Here is an 18,590-nt window from a genome sequence, read left to right as displayed (position 1 = left end):
TAGTTTCTTTGTGTTTATGAGCAAGCCTTAAGTTTATCAAGAACATTGTTAATAACAGAAACCCGAGATTGTATGGATCGTCAGCATAAATTACAAATTTCTGCTGGCTATCAGTCAAAACAAGGTCATTTATATGTGTTTATGGTCATTTATTGTGTTTATGAGCAAGCCTTCAGTTTATCAAGAACATTGTCAATAACAGAAACCAGAGACTGTATGAATCGTCAGCATAAATTACAAATTTCTGCTGGCTATTAGTCAAAACAAGGTCATTTATATATAACATGAAAAGTTGAGGTCCTAAAATACTACCATGTGGGACTCCAGCAGTAATAGTTTGAAATTGATATATATGTGGCCCTATTTTAATGCATTGTACACGATGACGTAGGTGCGATTTCAATAGCTCAAGTGGAGTTCCACGTATGCCAAAAAGGTCTAATTTTTTAAGTAAGGTATTATGATTAAGGTGATCGAAAGCCTTCGAGAAATCTACGAAGATTTCAATGCATGCTCTATTTTTTCTTCAATTCTTTATTTCTTTTTCTTTATTTAATTCTTTATTCTTTTTCAATTCTTTATTTTCAAAAGCGTTAAGAATTTCTTTTTGAAACAATAAAGCAGATTCGGTAGCTTTACCTCGCGAAAAACCATGCTGTGCTGTTTATAATATTATATACCTATTGCAAAATTTTGTTAACCGTTTTTGAATAATTTTCTCTAGACCATTCGAAAAAAGCGGTAAAATGGAAATCGGTCGGTAACTTGACATGCTATTTTTATCACCTATTTTATCTTTATTTTATTTTATTTTTATCAAGGAAGCGACGCTTTCGTGCGTCTCCACCAAAACCTCCCGTTTCTCAGTTTGTGAAAGGCAGGTGGTTCTTTCAGGTGGTTGCATGAGCATAGTGAGACGCGGGGGGCTGTCATCGCGGATTATGACATGGTCTTGTTTTCTCTGGTCTGCTCAGTACGTGCTTCTCGGGCTATTTTTATGACCCTAAGGTCGCTCTATAATTCGGGGTGACGTTGGCGTTGTCTACGCGGCTCAGGCCTTACGAATTTAAGGGGGCATCTAGAACACTGAACCACCTTCACCTGGTGTTACGTTGCGGTGACGGTGAAGAACCAGAAGCGAAAATGGTGATGAGCAACGCATACCAAATGTTTAATGGGTGAACTTGTGCCCAGCAAGGTAAAAAAGGACTCAAGACTAAGGAAGTCTAAGAGCACGGCCGGCGATTGTGGCAATCTGATCTCTGGGTCAAATACGTGGGCTATTTTCAAATGGATCGTAAGGTGCCCGTGTATTTGCTGGTTATCGTATGTGCTATGGAATGTACAACTCTACTGGCGCCACGATAGCCTGTTTGCATAAGGTTTGGTGACAAAATATACAACAGCGATAAGTCTAATATTTCTCAGCCGGTGATAGACAAGCACCATTACAATATGTAACGACGCGAAACAAAGTGAAGAAAGGACAAGGACACGACAGACAGTCACTCAGAGCGAGCTAATTCTAAGAAAAATTTTCACCTATATAGGAGAGGTTTCAGGGTGCGCCAATACCTATGTGCAGCGCAATAATAGAACCGTGATTACATTGTTAAAGAAGCATTTCTATTTAAACAGACAGTCATAGAACCGACGTGTTGTGCTGCGCAGAGTAAGAGGGTGTGCTTTTTTGATTATCACTATCATGCTATTGTCACAACCTGTCATGAAGCACGCCTGCCGCGCAGACAACCAGATGAAAGAACGAAGAGAACGACGTTGTCCACTATAAGACAAAGGCCTCTCACATTACCCAGGTCGCGCGCTAGCTGATTCCAACCTGCGCCACCAGGTTTCCTAATTTCTTCATCCCACCTAGTTGCTGCCGTCTTCGACTCCACTTCCTCTTCCTTAGCATCAATTCTGTAACGCTACTGCTCTACCGGTGGTCTCCCATGCGATTACACGGCCTGGCAAGATTCATTTCTTTCTCTTATTGTGAACTACAATCGGGGTTTCCGCGTTTTTTCTGATATACACCGCTCTTTTCCCGTTTCTTAACCTTACGCCTAGCATTCTTCGTTTCATCGCTCATTGCGCAACGCTTAAGTTGTTCATGATCTTTACTAGCCTTGAAATCCCAACCCCGTAAGTTATCACAGGTAGAATGCCCTTAGTGTACAGCTCTTTTTCCAACGACAGTGGTAAGCTCTCACAGCCATTTTTATTTTAATCTCAACTTCCCTTTCGTGATCAGGGTGCCTGTGAATAATTGATCTAGGTAAGCTTACTCCTGGACAATATCTAACGCCTGACTGGCGATTATTAATTCTTATTCCCTTGATAACTTCTGCGTAATGAAGTTCCACGCTACTCTTACACATTCTCGGTTAAGGCTCTCAATAATTCGTTGCAATTCATCGTCAATGTTGCTCAACCGCATAATGTCATCTGGGAACCGAAGGGTGTGGAGATATTCACACCCTTCTTGATTCTCCCTGCTAAGCCTTCCCTTTCTCATACCTTGAATACTTCTAAGCATGTAGTGAATAACATTGGACAAATTGTCTCCTTTACTGATTCCTTCATTGATAGGTTTTTTCTCCACTTGTGGAGAAACAAGGTAGATGTATAATTTAGACATTTCTCAATATACTCAGGTATGCCTTCTGTACTCCTTGATTACGCAATGATTCAATAACTACTGGTTTCTCTTGAATGAAATACAATTTAATTTACAAAAAATCAGATAGTGCGTTTTGTTGTAATGCGCACATTTTTCGCTTTCATGATTGATGACGTGAACATGATCCATTCTAGAATATCCCTTGGTAAAGCAAGCCTGTTCTCTTGGTTGAGCGGTAGTGTTACCCTTATGCTCTTGTAAATTATCCTAGCCAGTGTTTCATACAATACTGAAAGCAACCTGACGTGTTTAATTTTTTTAATTCATTAACATGCCGGGTTTTATAGGAATTCGTAATATTCATTTGTTTGTATAATGTTACCATTGAAATTGCGGGGCAGGCATTGACTGTAAAGGGGTGCAAGCTTTTCAAGCATATCTCCTCCATATTTCAAGAAACAGATTAATTTATTTCCTGCCACTTTTTCCCAAGACATGCCTTGAAATGCCCTTCTAACATAACTAGCTTTAGCGGGAGCACCTGTATCTTATTAGCCACTAAGACTAATGAAGCTTCCGTGTCAGCTCTGGGTGCTGTTCAGGTCAGCATTGAAATATGCTGCTCTAACAGCATGATTCAAATTACTTATGACATTACTTTGCCTATCTTTCAATGCATACATCTTGCTTTTTTAATATGGCCACGCATTTCAGTATCGGAAAAACACGTGTTAGGCCCTGTGTGGCTTGAGCGGTTGGCACGGTGTACGAAATACTGCTTACTAGTGGTTGGCCAGACAGACCGCCGAGTGAATGACTGGGAGAGGAAACACGAGCTTTCTCTCAAAACTAAGGCAAGTCGACGTTTGAATATGCACCATGACTCCCGCTGGTGTTAAATCTTACCAACATCCATGTACTCGTCAGGCGCAAAGATGCCTTGGCACGATAATTAAGTAATGGTTCCTTACTACTTCAGTAATTCACTTGCCTGCTCTGTGCAGCTCTCACCATCAATTCATTGATTCTACATTTGAATAGTCATGCTCGTTTCGCAACGCCATCCCCGTAGTCAGTGAACGCATTTGTCCACCTTGACACCTTTCCTAAACAAATGAAGCTGTCATCAGATTATCGTAGCTGCAAATGATGCGCTTTATAACCCTGTACTTTATGTTGGTTGACGTCGTAGCGCATCGAAACAGCTTTGTACCAACAAGCCCAGCAAAAGTAGCGATAAAACCCACATCACCAATTAACGATTACTAACTTTTACATTTTGTGCTAAATTCAAGACATTGGCCAATAAGGAAAAGATTTACGACTGCAAAATACTAATTGTGAAGCTACACGTAGGGAAGAAACATTGTTTATTGACTTACTGCGTGACAACTTCCATAATTGCTCCATTCAGTTTATTTTAAATATGGTCTTTGCCGAAGTAGATCGGATAATTCCGACCTACACATTTATTTCACATCCGCAAGACAGTTGATACAGCTCGCATATTACGAGAATTTTAACAAAAATGGTTTTATTCCGCTAAACTAGAACACGGGTTTCTGAGTTTGCTCTCTGATCTACACCGCTCGCTTCCTCTTTCTTAAAGTTACGCCTAGCAATTTTCGTTACATTGTTCTTTGCACGACCCTTAAGTTAATGATGAGCTTCTTTACTAGCCTTCAAGTCCCTTCCCCGTAATTTATCACTGGTTATCACAATAAATAAAGTGGAAGAGCTAACACATCTTCGCAGCACGATTATCTATTTCCTTTAAAGCGCGTTAATAACCATCTCATTTCTAAAGCCTTGTCTACCAAGTTAAACTAACTAGACATATTTTGTTTTAACATAACTAAGTTACCAATGATCGGTAATACTTATAAAATTCGACAAGGAATCTCATTCTCGCAGTGGTGCATGCGCGTTCAATAACGTAATTTAGGATTTGTTTGTCTTTTTCAAACATCCCGTTAACCACGATAACTCATCGTAAGTACGAGGTTATGCGTTTTTTGTCCATATTACGGAGCTTGTTTGATAAAATCCCAGCGAAATCACTTCTCTAGGTTATGACTCTCAGCTATATTTTATAAAAATGACAGCTTTTACAAAGTGCAAAGTACAAGTGCAAACAAAGATTTCTAGTAGCGTTTTTTTTTTTTGGATTAGCTCTGGAAGAATCAGAGAAACGTATACTTGCGGAACAATCAAATTTTGTTTGGATTATTCGTTTACTGCTTTACCAAGTTAAGTGTCGAAACCAACACGCATTGTTATTTGGGAAGTTGCCTAACCATGCCTGGCCGTCGGTCCCGTAGAAGCGCGTAGAGCGCAGGATCCTGCGGTTCTAGACGTACTGCGCCCACCGAGGAAGGTTAGAAAAACACCCCTATAAGCACAGCAGAGGCCCCAGGTCAGGTGGCTACGTCAGGTGGTTCGACTGTAGAAGCGTCATTCAAAACGCACGGATTCGTCCTTCACGTCTAGTGGCTCTTTCTCTACTAACTTTTTAAATAAGGATTTTGATCCATATTTTTACAAACAACCGTTAAATGTGTTAATTTTCGCTTTTTCTTCCTGTTTGGCTGTTGCTTGGCTCTTTCCCTTCGTAGATCGTACAATTAGGGTAAAAACCAGACGATGTAACGGACGACCGACATATTGCTTATGCGTTTAAGGGTTACTGCAGGGCTTGATGACGTACGCTGTTTGGCATTATTTTAATTTGCACCTAATTTAACCCATATCCCACGTATATGGTTCCAAGTATCTGCCAGCGTCACGGCGAGCCGTCACTCGAGAAAATAATTAAGCATAAGCAAAAGTTAAATGCAAGTGCCGTTATCACCGGCCGCAAATCGTTGCACGAGCGTACAGACCAGCTGACTACGAACCGAATCCCTTTCCTCGTCCCTGGATCAGTCTAAACAGAGAAGGTTGAACTACCACAGCAACAGTGACGCGCGTGAGCGTTGAATAGATGGTGACAACTGAACGCAACTCGTGTTAATCGCGCAGGCACCGAATCGATAAAAAAAATAATTGGCCTTCACACTGAAGGAGTTGCCGATAACTACCGCCATCCGAAAGAAGTGAAAAAGGCGATAAAATGTTGACCGCCGAATAGCGGTGAAGTCTCGAAGTTGATGTGGCAGCACTTTAGGAGTGTGTGTGAGGAATGGTGGCGTGGGTGGGGAGGGTGGCTGGGACATCGCAGGAGTGGTAGAGTAATAACGTTGACAAAGCGGCGATCTGACGCGGTGAAATTTGTGCAGTTCGTGCAGTAGTCTGGACACCGGTGGTTAAGTAAGATTGCGTAAAACAAGCTCTTGAGTCTTTCTCGAAAACACCAGCTACGCGCGTTTCAAGCTAACATTTACACTACTAGGACGAAGTGGTTTCGTTCACGCAGGAATTCATGAATTAGAAACTCACTTTTAATGAACATTATTAAAAACAATCCCGTTCATACGAGACTAAAATTTCGCTTTGGGAAATATTCTTGTTTTCTTCGTAATTAAGGCGTGCTAAGCGCCCTTAATACCAGAATATGATCAACAACAAAGAACAAGAGCAACAGTTTTAATCCACCTCCCACGTTCTGTTCACGTTTGTGACTACGTCATTCAAGGTTCGAACAATAACCTACTAAAGCACGGTTATCTTAGATACCGAACGAAAATTTCTTGGACACGCCCGATCACTAATGCAAAAGATTGCAGTTGAAATCCACATTGTCATCAAGGTAAGAATTTATTTTGCGTCTGACAACGTACGGTCTTTGTATTTTCCTTATATATTCATAGCCATGTTTTGTCTTAGACGATGTATCAGGGCCAACAACAGCACGTTACCGATAGGTAGAAAAATCTCTTATACCAGCCAAAACCACGATCTCTTTATTAGCAAGGCCGTCGTGGGGGACTCCGAATTAATTTTGGCCACCTGGGGTGGCCAAACGCCCGGGCACCAAAGAAACACCACGCCGATATGCGTCCGCCACGGCCGGGATTCGATGCTGCGACCTCGTGCTTAGGAGCGCGACGCCAAAGCCACCAAGCAACCACGGCGACTAGACAGACGAAGCGCTGTCAACCAATATTTCATTGCGTACACAGCAATATTTACTGGAGCTTGAATAGGTAGACGGGAGATGAGTATATGCCGAAGTAGGAACTGGCCCATCCGCAAACTAAATAATTGTTTGTTTTTTCTTTAAACGTAGACGATTTCAGGAAAATAGCCATGACGAAAAATATAAAAAAGACCACAAACAAATGTTTGCCATCATCCAAGTGCAACATGCACGAATTCCTAGGTGAGGAGAGATATCACAGGCAAACTCACCCATGTAACCTTTTTTGATGATGCAAAATGCCTCGTATATCACGTGCACACTAGTAACCATAGCACCATAGTATGTTGCATTGATTACATTTTGCACGACAACCACAAAGGAAGCTATGCCCGGATTGGTGGCTGCCAACACACGTTTTCACTAAATTAACATTAAACTAAATTGAAAAGAGGCCTTTACCAGATGACAGTGAGAAACTCCGGCATCAAAGCGGTCCATAAAGAGAAGCACCTATCCAGTGCTTTAAGTCAGCGTCAAAGAGTTCTAATAAATGGACCCTCACCCGGCACACTCAAATATCTGTTGTAAGCTGGAAGTTGCAACGAGCTCTCTAGGGAGCGTTCTGCCGCAAGAAATTTTCAGATTGGCTCCATTAATAGCCGAGATAGAAATATTTCAGTGCCGCGAACCGATGATTTCAGGAGGCGAGAGCCATTGCCAAGAGGCACTCTTTCCACTTGCCGCTTCTCGCCTTCGAGAGTAAAATTCCTTCCCTGCGATCTCCCACACCGGAGCTCGAGGGTCACGTGACGCATACGTCACGGGCCCCGACTTCATGTATTTTCCGTTGCTTTTTTTTTTTTTTTTGCTGCGCGGCGCACATCCGCTGACGACGTCGCGCGCGAGCTGTTCTGATTGTCTCGTTTAGCGCAGGGCACAGTCTTGCGCGCTGTGCACGAGGACACCTGTGGGGGTATTCTGCAGGAGTCCACCTAGTGGACTGTCCATTTCCGCCGCTGCTGATTGGAGGCAGCTGTGCGAGCGATGAAGAAAGGAGCAGCCCCAGTCAATCAGCAGCGGCCAAAATGGATAGTCCACTAGGTGGACTCCCAGAGAATACCTCCTCAGAGTCGCTGTATAAGTCAGTGTTTTGAAGCATAACTGCGAGTCGGCCTAAGCATAACTGGACCGCCTGCGAGGCGGCGGTCCCTGTTTGCGCACAAGAAGTTTTAAGATAAGTCAGTGTAGCCCGAATACTCAGGCATGCGCAAGCGGTTCATAGAGCATGATCAACCGCTGGAACACGGTAGAAAACGATACACTTTTGGGGTCTGTTCGTCGTTATATTGGGCTTAGTTTTGCACTGACAATATTAAGTGAAGGATAGGTCGTGGACATACGTTGCGCTACGTATGTCCATGCCCTGTCCTTCACTTCATATCGTCAGTGTAAAATTTCGTTTTACTTCACACCGCAGCAAGGAAGATGTAGCTCTCTTTTGGCTGCTTCTTCCCACGTCGTGCGGTCGCGTGTCCAGACAACAAAAGCAATGAAGGGGGCTAGTTGGCGAACTGTCCTTCACTTCATATCGTCAGTGTAAAATTAAGCGCAATATAACCATGAACGTTCGCCAACTAGCCCCCTTCATTGCTTTTGTTGTCTGGACACGCGACCGCAAGACGTGGGAAGAAGCAGGCAAAAGAGAACTACATCTTCCTTGCTGCGGTGTGAAGTAAAACAAAAACAAGCAGACATTGCATTTGTGTGTCTTGTTATTGCTCTAAGCTTTAGTTCGTCTATTCTAGCTACATATTACACAAATAACAGATGTTGCCTTCAATAATAATAAGTCACCTGTCACCCCGAGCGACGTCAAAGCACGGATACGTGTATGTAGGCGCGGTAGCACGCGTACGTCAACCTCCGGCTTGTAGGGCGGCGGCCGTGAGGAGAAGGGAAGACGGCGTTCGGTTTGAAATATCAGAGCTTTTCGCGGCGCGTAGCAACGTAATACTTAGCAGACACGATCGTTAGCGCGCATTGTGTGACCGGCGTTTGTCAGCTAAAAATGGCCAGACCTGGTGAGGGGCCCTTTAAGGAGCACTACATACCCTATCCCGTAATATATAATGCCCGCTATAGAAAGGAAAGAGGTTCTTGAAGAGCACCTTGCAACATACTCAGTGGCTCAAATTGCTCCCATGGTTTGTTTCGAACCTTGTTCGGTCAACACAATAGCCCAATTTTCTAACACTTGAATCATATACTGCACACTGATCAAGGTTGGCGGGAAAGCGTTTTGATACAAACATAGATATATAGATACAGAACACTTGGACCATATACTGCACAGTGACCAAGGTTGGCGGGAAAGCGGTTCAATACAAACAGATATATAGATACAGAGCCCCGGAAAGCGAGTGAAGAACCTTAGGAATGGAAACGCATTATAAGCTTGCCGTCTGATCATCGCGACATTCACCAACAAAGGACACTACTTTCCTACATAAGATTTCCATCATCTCAGACCTTCTACATTAGAAACACTACGCAAATCATTTCAATGTAGCTAATATTTGAAATGAACCCATTGCCGTGAAGCCGTCGTAAGCGTGCAGTTTAAAGCAAATTACATCGCTATGCTACTTGTGGCTTTCTCTTGTTAAAAGGGCGCACTGCACTTCTTCATACAGCGACTATATATATATATATATATATATATATATATATATATATATATATATATATATATATATGTATCTGTGTGTGTGTGTGTATACATATATAGTCAGAAAATCAACACTACTTACTTCTTGGTAGTCGTGTCCTCTTGGTCAGGGTGGGGCCTTGGTAAGGTCTTGTTGAAGTCCAGGTGGGGTCTTGCTAGGATGCCGGTGGGCGACTTAAGTTGCCAGACAGGTGCTTGGTTCTCCGGGCACTTCCTTGGTGGTCTACGCAAACGGTACGGGAGCAGGTTAACACCAACGTCCAGTGTTCATGTGAGATTGATATCACGAAATAAAAATTCGGCAATATGGCGACAAAATGCATCGTGACTACTTCTATACGAGTGGTTCCAACTACAACGACGTTTCTCTTCCGCGCTACCCTGCGAACACTGGGCGCGACCCAGCCCCGCAAACCAGAATCCTGAGTCTGGTCTCTGAAGGATATGGCGAGTCAGTGCGGGCGAAAATTTGCCCAATGCATGTCTGCTGAAACACACTATACTAGTAGTGATGCTAAAACAAAATATAAGGAGCGCTTGCAACGAGTTAGGTCCTAAAATATAAATTTTGTTCGTAGTTGCTGCACGATATTTTCGGTACCAACAGGTTTGCACAAAGCAGTGCAATAAATGTGTGGCGCGCATGCTGACACATACTTGTCGAAGCTTGGCTTATTAGGTGTACGAACGTTGTATCAACACTTACATTTAAAATCACAGGTGTTCTCGCGGCACACAACTGCTGAGTTTAAATCTTTTCGGAAACCTACCACCTTGTTTCGTAATCTTTCATTCATATTTCCATCAGCTGAAAGTGACGCCAATAACAAATTTGCGGTATTAACAGCGGAACCATGACGTTACTGAAATGTTTTAGCGAAAAGCGAAGCGCAGAAAAGTCAAAGGTGAACTAATCATAAGAAACTATTAAAAGAAAAATAAGACATCAACCCAAACGTAGGCAGCTGATAAGTGCTACAAAGGAAGCCCATACAGGTTCCTCGAAAGAAAAGCCTAGCAGTTGAATAAAAATTTGTCCTGGTCCGGGAAGTGAACCCGGGGCCACCGCCTTTCCTGGGCAGCCGCTCTACCCTCTGAGGTAACCAGGCGGCTCGCACATGGTAGGGCAAAGCCAACTCGAAGCTAAGGCAAGAGTGACGTACTAGTTCTGCGGCAACTTCTAAGGTGGAGAAAAGTAATTAATAAAGGGAAAATGAGACATCCACCCAAACGCAGCTAACTGCTACAAAAGATGCTCATACGAGTTCCTCGAAAGAAACGACTGCTTCGAAACAAACGCCTAGCAATGGAAGAAAAATTCGTCATGTTCCCGGACTCAAACCTGGGACCACCGCCTTTCAGGGGCAGCCGCTCTACCATGCGAGCTAACCAGGCTGCAAGCAGGTGGTAGGGTGAAATCAAATTTATGAACAACTCGAAGCGAAGGCAAGATTGACGTAATAGTTTTGCGGAATCCCGCAAGGTGGAGAGAATAAGTGCTAAGAAGGAAGGCCATACGGGTCTCAAAGTTGAAGAAATATTCGTTCTAGTCTGAACTCGAACCCGGAACCACCGCGTTTCCGGAGCAGCCGCTCTATCATCAGAGGTAACTAGGCGGCTAGCAGATGGTAGGGCAAAGTGAAATTTATCAACTCGAAGCAAAGGCAAGAGTGACGTACTATTTCTGTGGAAACCCGCAAGGTGGAGAGAAGTCATTATTAAATGAAAAATGAGACATCCACCCAAATGTAGCTAAGTGCTAAAAAAGCACACCCCTTTTTCCTAATTTTTAGCAAACATGGCCCCTAATTCCTATAGTCCATGCCATGCCAGTTGGAAGCGTAAGCGCCGAGCCTTAAGGTATCTTCGACTGGTTGCCTTCATCCTACGAGTCGGGCAGATTCAATGTTCCTGGAACACACACGCCGACAACAAGTACGGAAGCCGTACGTGTAATTCGCTCTGGGAGGATGCAACGGCAGATGCGAAACCCCATAACAAAACAACCATCCGATTCTATCTACCATATTATAACCATAGCTATCAGCACTGCCTAGTGGCGAACGCGAGACGCTAGAAGGCAACAGTTACGGTCAGCCGTTGCCAACTGCGGTGACGCTGCGTTCCGAAGACGTTGCGAAATCTCGACGATTTCTCCGACGCCAGGAGGTGTATGCTGCAAGTGTACACGTAGTAGACACGTCGACTTCGTCTACAGCTCAAGTTCTGATTGGCTGGACTGGTTAACAGGCCGGAAGGAGACAGGCGCCCCCAGCCAAGCAGCACTTCAGTATCAGACGACCAAATGGGCATACCTACTAGGTAAACATTACAGAACACACCCCCCAGGGCTCGAAGTGCCCGAGAGCACTGGGCGCCTGACAACGAAAAGCTGAACGCAACGCGATCGCGCTCCGAAACGACCTGGCAAAGATACCATAAATGAGTGCAAAGGCGAACAATGAAAGCTAGCCTATCGGAACGCTTGTCCGGCGCTTCTCTTTTCCGACACCGTAAGGCAATGTCGGCAGGCTGTTAGGCCTGCTACGAGGCGCCAGGGATCGAGATTCCTATAAATTAGTGCAAAGGAGAAAAATGAAAGCTAGCCTATCGGAACGCGTGCCGGGTGCCTCTCCTTTCCGACACCGTAAGGCGGTGTCGGCAGGCTGTTAGGCCTGCTACAAGGCGCCAGGGATCGAGATTCCCCAAGAGAAAGGCGGAGGACAGAAAAGTGCGTCCGTTCGCTTACCTTCCGGGCTGGAAAGTGGGCCGTTGGCCGGTTCACGAGCTTCGAACGCGGGTGCTGCGCGGGGTACGTGCGCACGCCTATCCAACCGCCTCGTCTTTGGCGCTCCTGGGAGATGGCTGGCCGCGAGCTGAAACAAAGCGAATAAACGCACTTGCAGACCTACGCCCATAGTTACTCTACGTTCCTTGCGGAATTTCTAATAGAAATAGACCACCTGAGCCTGTAATCCCGCATGAAGTTGCATAACCACCTATAACTCATGGTACTGATTTGAAGAAGACGAAGTTTGGAGATTCGCAGGGCGCGTCGCTGAATAGAATACGAATGGCATTAGCTTTCTTCATGGGAATTATACTTAAGAGTCAAAGAGGTGCTTTGCGAATTTTAGGCCTCCTCTTTAATAAACTGGAACAGTAAACTCTGTGAAACACGAACACTTGAAGTCTTCTTCTTCTTCTTCGTGATTTTGGAGACGGAAAATACGCTCAGTTCTGCAGCCCATATGGGAGCACGGCGCAGCGAAATGGGGAATGGGGGTGGGGAAAAAAAGATGAGAGGATAGAGGGGGAAAGGGAGAGTAGGTTTCAGGCAGCAGACGTCAGCAACAATCACTAGGCTACGTTGAAAAATTCCATTTCTAAAGTTTCACCTACACATGGCTGGTTTGTTTCTATCACCGCACAGCTTCTCTTATGGGGAATACGAAATGTCATTTTGTAGTTGCTTGTCAAAAATATTTCAATATGTAAAAACGAACCCCATAAACTGTTGTCGACCTTCTTATATAACCTTATAGCCTAAATGTTTAAAGCTAGCTACCTGCGGGGCAATCGACACTTTGCACAGCGACAGGAAGGTTAGCCACGGAAATCTGGGCATTACTTCAAGGTCAACATGATTTGAATATTAATTCAGAAATTAAGGTGTCTTTATGTGCCTAGAAATTCAATTTCGACTGACGGTATTTTTGCTTTTATTTCTTTCTCCAATCTAAAGGCATCCTTAACCATAATCTTATTATTTCTCAAGCATGTATAATTTTGATTACATTCGCGTGCATTTTATTTCCCTTTCTTACATTTATATTGAACTACAATGTTCTTGCCAAGTTTCCCAACGGGGTATGTGCAACTAATACCAAGGTTCAATATCTAATTGGCATATGAAGGAATCAACATAACAGTGCTAGTTGGGAGCACAAAAGGCCCAGGCGCACTAACGAGCCAGGAATCTCGGCAGTAGGCCCACCAGCCCTTGCAGCCCACTGACGGGATGTCTTCAGTATTGGAACAGCCGTTCGATTAATACGTAGCACTCGTTTTATCCCAAGCCATCCTTCATACATCATGAACAAGATGTATTTGGTTCTCACTCACAACTCCTCCACCCCACCAAGATTTTAATGGCTCGCTGCTCATGTATTACTCAAGACACAGCTTGGGTGACAGGGTATGTGCCACTACACACGAGCGCGAAAAGAAAACGTCGGCACCCCGTCACAATCGGTGCTCGTTCTGTTTGTCGTTTACAGCTTCGCTGTCCAACCACCTTCACAGCATGGATTTGAGACCATTTTTTTTCTTATCTCAGAAGGTTTAACCTCGACGTTTATAGGGAAGTCTTCAATGGCACGTAACTCAGCATCAGGCATGAACTGCAGCGATATCTCGACAACATTCTCCGCCACCGAAAGGACGTAGTATTCAGGTACATCTGGCGTCAGTCAAGTAGTTCATAAGACCTTAACACTTTTTAACGCCTTAAGTGGGGCCTCCAGCGTTCCCTGTGCCACTGTGAAAGTGGCTCTTTTTAGCCATTTCTGCAGAATTATTATAGGCCTCCAGCTACATGTCCCACTATACAAGCAAAACAACGAGGAAGAAGTGAAGTTGAGAATAACAAAACTGAAGGTTACAGAGAAGGCAAAAAAAGTCTACAACATAAGGAGCCCATTGTGAACGAAGATGTCAATTCATCGATGTAAGCAGTACTTATACTAACGAGTTTTATACTTCATGGTCATCTCTTACTGCAGAACATACATCATTTAACCACATCATTTCCGGTAGCTTCGCAGTTTACCCTACTTAGGTATGTGTGGGTAAAATGTCAACAAGAAATAATGCTGAATAAAGTAGCAGATAATTTGGCGAGAGTGGTGCTCAGTGGCTCTCTTCTGTTCATAAGTCCTTCGACGAGTTTCTTCGTTGATTTGTCCTTGGTAAGGTTCTTCGACATTTTCATCCTTCGTCATTCGTTGCTGAATTCAGGAGAAGGGCAGTCATGCCTGACTATTTAAGTCGTCCGTAAGAACTTTAGCTTAATTCTCTCATCTACTGTTCCAATCTAATAACAATCTCTACCACACTCAAAAAATTATTTCCTTCTCTACAGTGCACCTTTCGAGTAGCTGTCATGGACAGAAATTTGTATAGAGTTGCTTAGGCATTCTTCCCTTCCTGGCCATTTTCAGGTCCATGAGGCAATTCATTACTTCTAACCACACGGTTGTTTCTTATCAATTGCACAGACATTTCAAACGGATAATTTTACCTAGGTTATACCTTGCCATAGCCAGTGCTGTTTTTGGAAGCCTTTTGTCTTTTACATTACCATATACAGATGTCTTACCTAATAAGAAATTTTACCACTATACAGGTGAATTTTCTTGCTACATTTCTAAACTATTGGTATTTCGCTTTTCATTTGATATCATAAAATTGTTCATCAATATTTTGTAGATTTACCTAGGCATATGGCAAACAAGGTTTCTGGACAATTGCCATTGAGGGTAACCGTCATACAAAAAGGCAAACCTGCCAAACAAAGTTTGCTCAGTGTAAAGCTGTGGGAGGCCCAAAAGTGCACCGAGTAGAAGGCTACTGTCTTGTTTAAACTGAGTGCACACCAGATCGTGGGGATTTGCCTACTTGTAAACAAATGAGTGAAACAACTTTAGAAGGGCGAATACTTGCATAGATTTCTTTCTTTTCAGTCCTTAAAGAACAACGCCTCTTCTCCATTCCCACGTATGCCTGGGACCCGCCTATATTTGCTTGTCAACATAACTTCTTCATATGGTAGCTTTGTAGGTAATAAATTTAAAATGTATTTCCACTCGAGAAAGAGCACCTGGGTTATGACAGTCACTGTAGCGGAGGCATGCGTATCAACACTCCAGTTGCTTGTTGCACACACAACCTGATGCAAGGAAGCGCTTTTCACAATTCGCCTATATAGGAACTCCGCTGCCATCGCTTCATACGGAACCGCCCGACATAGTCATCAGCAAGAAAACGAATCACACAGAGCCACCATGGTAGAAGAAGGTTTCATAATTTAACTCCTTTTTTTAGATTTTCTTTGCACAGCTTTTTTACATTGTATATTTTTTCTTTCTATATTTTTGTGAATACAATTCCTATAGGTTGTTTTGGACTCGCTTCTTTTTGCTCCTTTTTCTATATTTTTGAGGGCACATTGGATTAACTCCAGCGTGGACGGTACACCTCGTAGGGACAAGCCATGTTTTGTGGCAACAATAATAATTTTTGGATGGTTTGTATGTGCTATAAACATCCAAGCTTTCCGGTGAAAGCCGCTAACATGCACAGCTACAAACTGCATTGCCTCTGTTACCTCCCTGCTACCGCAATACCCAATATCTCAAATTTTCACACTGTATACGAACACAACACAGGAAGAAAACAGGCTGAATTTACTACTTCATATTCAGTACGGACGTACCTTTGAACTGCTTAGAGCAGTGGCTCCAATTAACCATGTTTTTATCATTCAATAACCTTCAGACATTGATCAGCCCAACTACTACTTCATGAGAAAGGCCTTGATGTGTTTTGGGAGCTAGTGGAACAATGTATAACGGGTACTTGTGCTCTTTGCGGCGACATCCACAAAAACAAGAAACGCTAAGGCTCGATTGTAAGCCTAACGCTAAGTACACGGCCCGGGACTCCGCATTTACCAACCTACTCAAAATTCGTCCTCGAGCCTGGAAACGCTCCAAGCATTCACTGCAAGCTGCTAAACACAATATCCGAGTGGAATGCATCGTCACCTGCTCCATTGCAGTATGCAAACGTTTCAGACCACATTTTATCGTTCGTCGGACGTCACTGCGAATGCTCAAGACAGTTGAGTAAACATCAGAAACGAGAGAAACTTGGAAAATCCCGCTGAATGCAGCTTTTGTGATAAACGAAGCTTTTTCGATCATATCAAAGGTAAACTAAATAGCATCTAGATGAAACGCTAAGGATCAATTGCAAAAAAATATCACAAATATACTGCTAATTACCAATATGAAGCGCAATGTTTAGGTAAAAGTAGCGTAATCGGGCCAATATAAAGCAAGGACGCAAATGTTTTATATAGGGGCTGCATGAGCCTCAAATCAACACGAATGCGCACCAGTTTTATCATATACGACCGAAATATTTCTCGCTGTATTTTGCATTACAGATGCTTTTCACGAGCCATTAGACACAATTTGTTTGCTTTGCGCCTCGCCATTATTGTCAGTGTTTGTAAGTGGAAATGGGATTACTTGCTCCTCATAGCCGCCAAACATAATCGTATCGTATCGCGCTTACCAGGCAGAAAATGACGACGATGTTGATGACCTTAAAATCATTGTTCTGATTCTGTTACATCGCTCCGGGCACCAAGAGCAATAACCGTTGGATAAATAAGTTTTATTCCTATCCTATCCTGTTACTATCTTCACAGCGTAGGACGTTAATCTTGGCTCATGCTCTGACACTGCAATCTCAATGCCGACTGTTAAAACTCTGTCGAAGTTCCTACATGACAGGAAACTAGACGAGCAGCTGTAGTAGACCCACTGTCTAATATACGTAAGCCCTTCACAGCTTATATTCGCATCATCATGCATCCAGACACTTTGCACTGCCCTTTCCTCTTTCCCACTGCAGAGTATCACACCAGAGAGCACCAGCTCCGGTTAACCTCTCAGTCTTTCCTGACAATAAAATTTCCCTCTCACACCGCGTAACAAAAACTTGTCGATGGCAATGATGATGATGCTGATGATGATGATTTATGTAATATCGCGCATAGAAACAATGAAGGATTGGCCAAGAAGGGTGCGGTTCATTTAAGACAAAATATACTGAAGAAATATAGCGCACTATAAGCGTTAAGACTAGATATATAACGTATTGTTTCACTAAACGCTTCTTTGGGTCTACGGCCTCTTTCACACATGCACACAGCTCAGTTTTTTTTTCCTTTGCGAAAAGCTTCACTGCAGTGGACTTTGATTTTATTTTACCAACTTGACTTCTTGCCTTTTCTTCGTTCACATGATCTGTGACGTATATGCATAATATTGTATTGACAATGAGCGCGCCCACACTCAGAGACCCGTGGCCAGCTACACCCAGTGACTGAATTTTTCGTATACCAGCCCAGACACCAGCCGCCGTTACAGGCAATGCAAGAAAGAGAAGGAAAAGAATGCTTCACACCAAACACTTTCTCTACGACAAAGGCTTGTTGCTCCTCAATGGACGTATACGTATCCTCATAACATATTGCCCTCAAAGGCATAAAGCGATAATTCAAAGTATCTATCGCATGGATATAAAATTATTATTATGTCCGACCCGCGACCTGCAGTTCGATACATCTACCAAAACACTAAAGAAGTTCTAAAAGCGCTAAGCTGTATCGGTATTGCTGGCAATATCGCTAAGTTTCATAACTTGGCAGCTACCCGTCAGATAATGTTTGGTGCAGATATATAACGGTGCTCCTTTGTGACGTAAGCGTGACTAAGCCTGAGACTAGCTGCAGTCGTCATATGAGAACCACTTCGAACGTGGATGGCAAACATTTAGGCTAGGGAAATACAACAGGTACCCAGCGCATATGCTCATCATTACTAACAATCCTTGCAATTGTGGGAACGCGCACACGAAAGTTTATCGGGCTGGTAAATTCAGTTAGGCAGTATATGCTGCATTGCGAATACTATAATAAAAACCAATTCAAAACACTAGTGAGTAAGAACACAGTTCCCATAGTTACCAAATAAAAAACGCCATTCGGATGAAAAACAGGGCGCAGCTGCTTCATCACCCGCCGTCAAACATTCGATGGTCGCCAAGAGTCCGCACACTGCAGTCAGACGAGAGCCTGCAGTCATTCCGAGGGCGGTGCCACGTCCCGAGGCACCGCAAGCCGAAGTATTGCAGCGCGTTCCTGAATTTCTGCCACTCTCGAGACTACAGGTAGCTTCGGAATCAATGGCATTGGCTGAATCGCAGACAGTCCCGAGCTCCCAGACAGATTATGGCCCACGGGAAATCCGGAGCCGCAGTCAGTCTAGGGATCAAAGCGAAACCATGCGACACTATCACTG

At 43.6% G+C, this 18,590-nt stretch overlaps 1 protein-coding gene across 2 annotated transcripts in view; it reads right to left on the bottom strand.

The window, feature by feature from the left end:
- Positions 1-18,590, bottom strand: part of LOC142557006 (uncharacterized) — a 304,338-nt gene that overhangs the window by 265,299 nt on the left and 20,449 nt on the right. For both annotated transcript variants that reach the window (XM_075668538.1, XM_075668539.1), the window contains exons 3-4: positions 12,185-12,311; positions 9,518-9,658 (exon numbers count right to left, since the gene is read on the bottom strand). Coding sequence is in view for 1 of the 2 variants with exons in the window: in XM_075668539.1 (XP_075524654.1) it covers positions 9,591-9,658; positions 12,185-12,311 (195 nt within the window). In the remaining variant the exon portion in view is untranslated. The remainder of the gene's footprint in view (positions 1-9,517; positions 9,659-12,184; positions 12,312-18,590) is intronic.

Source organism: Dermacentor variabilis, chromosome 9, assembly GCF_050947875.1.
Source record: "Dermacentor variabilis isolate Ectoservices chromosome 9, ASM5094787v1, whole genome shotgun sequence".
Taxonomy (NCBI): domain Eukaryota; kingdom Metazoa; phylum Arthropoda; class Arachnida; order Ixodida; family Ixodidae; genus Dermacentor; species Dermacentor variabilis.
This window is presented reverse-complemented; position numbering and strand designations above follow the sequence as displayed.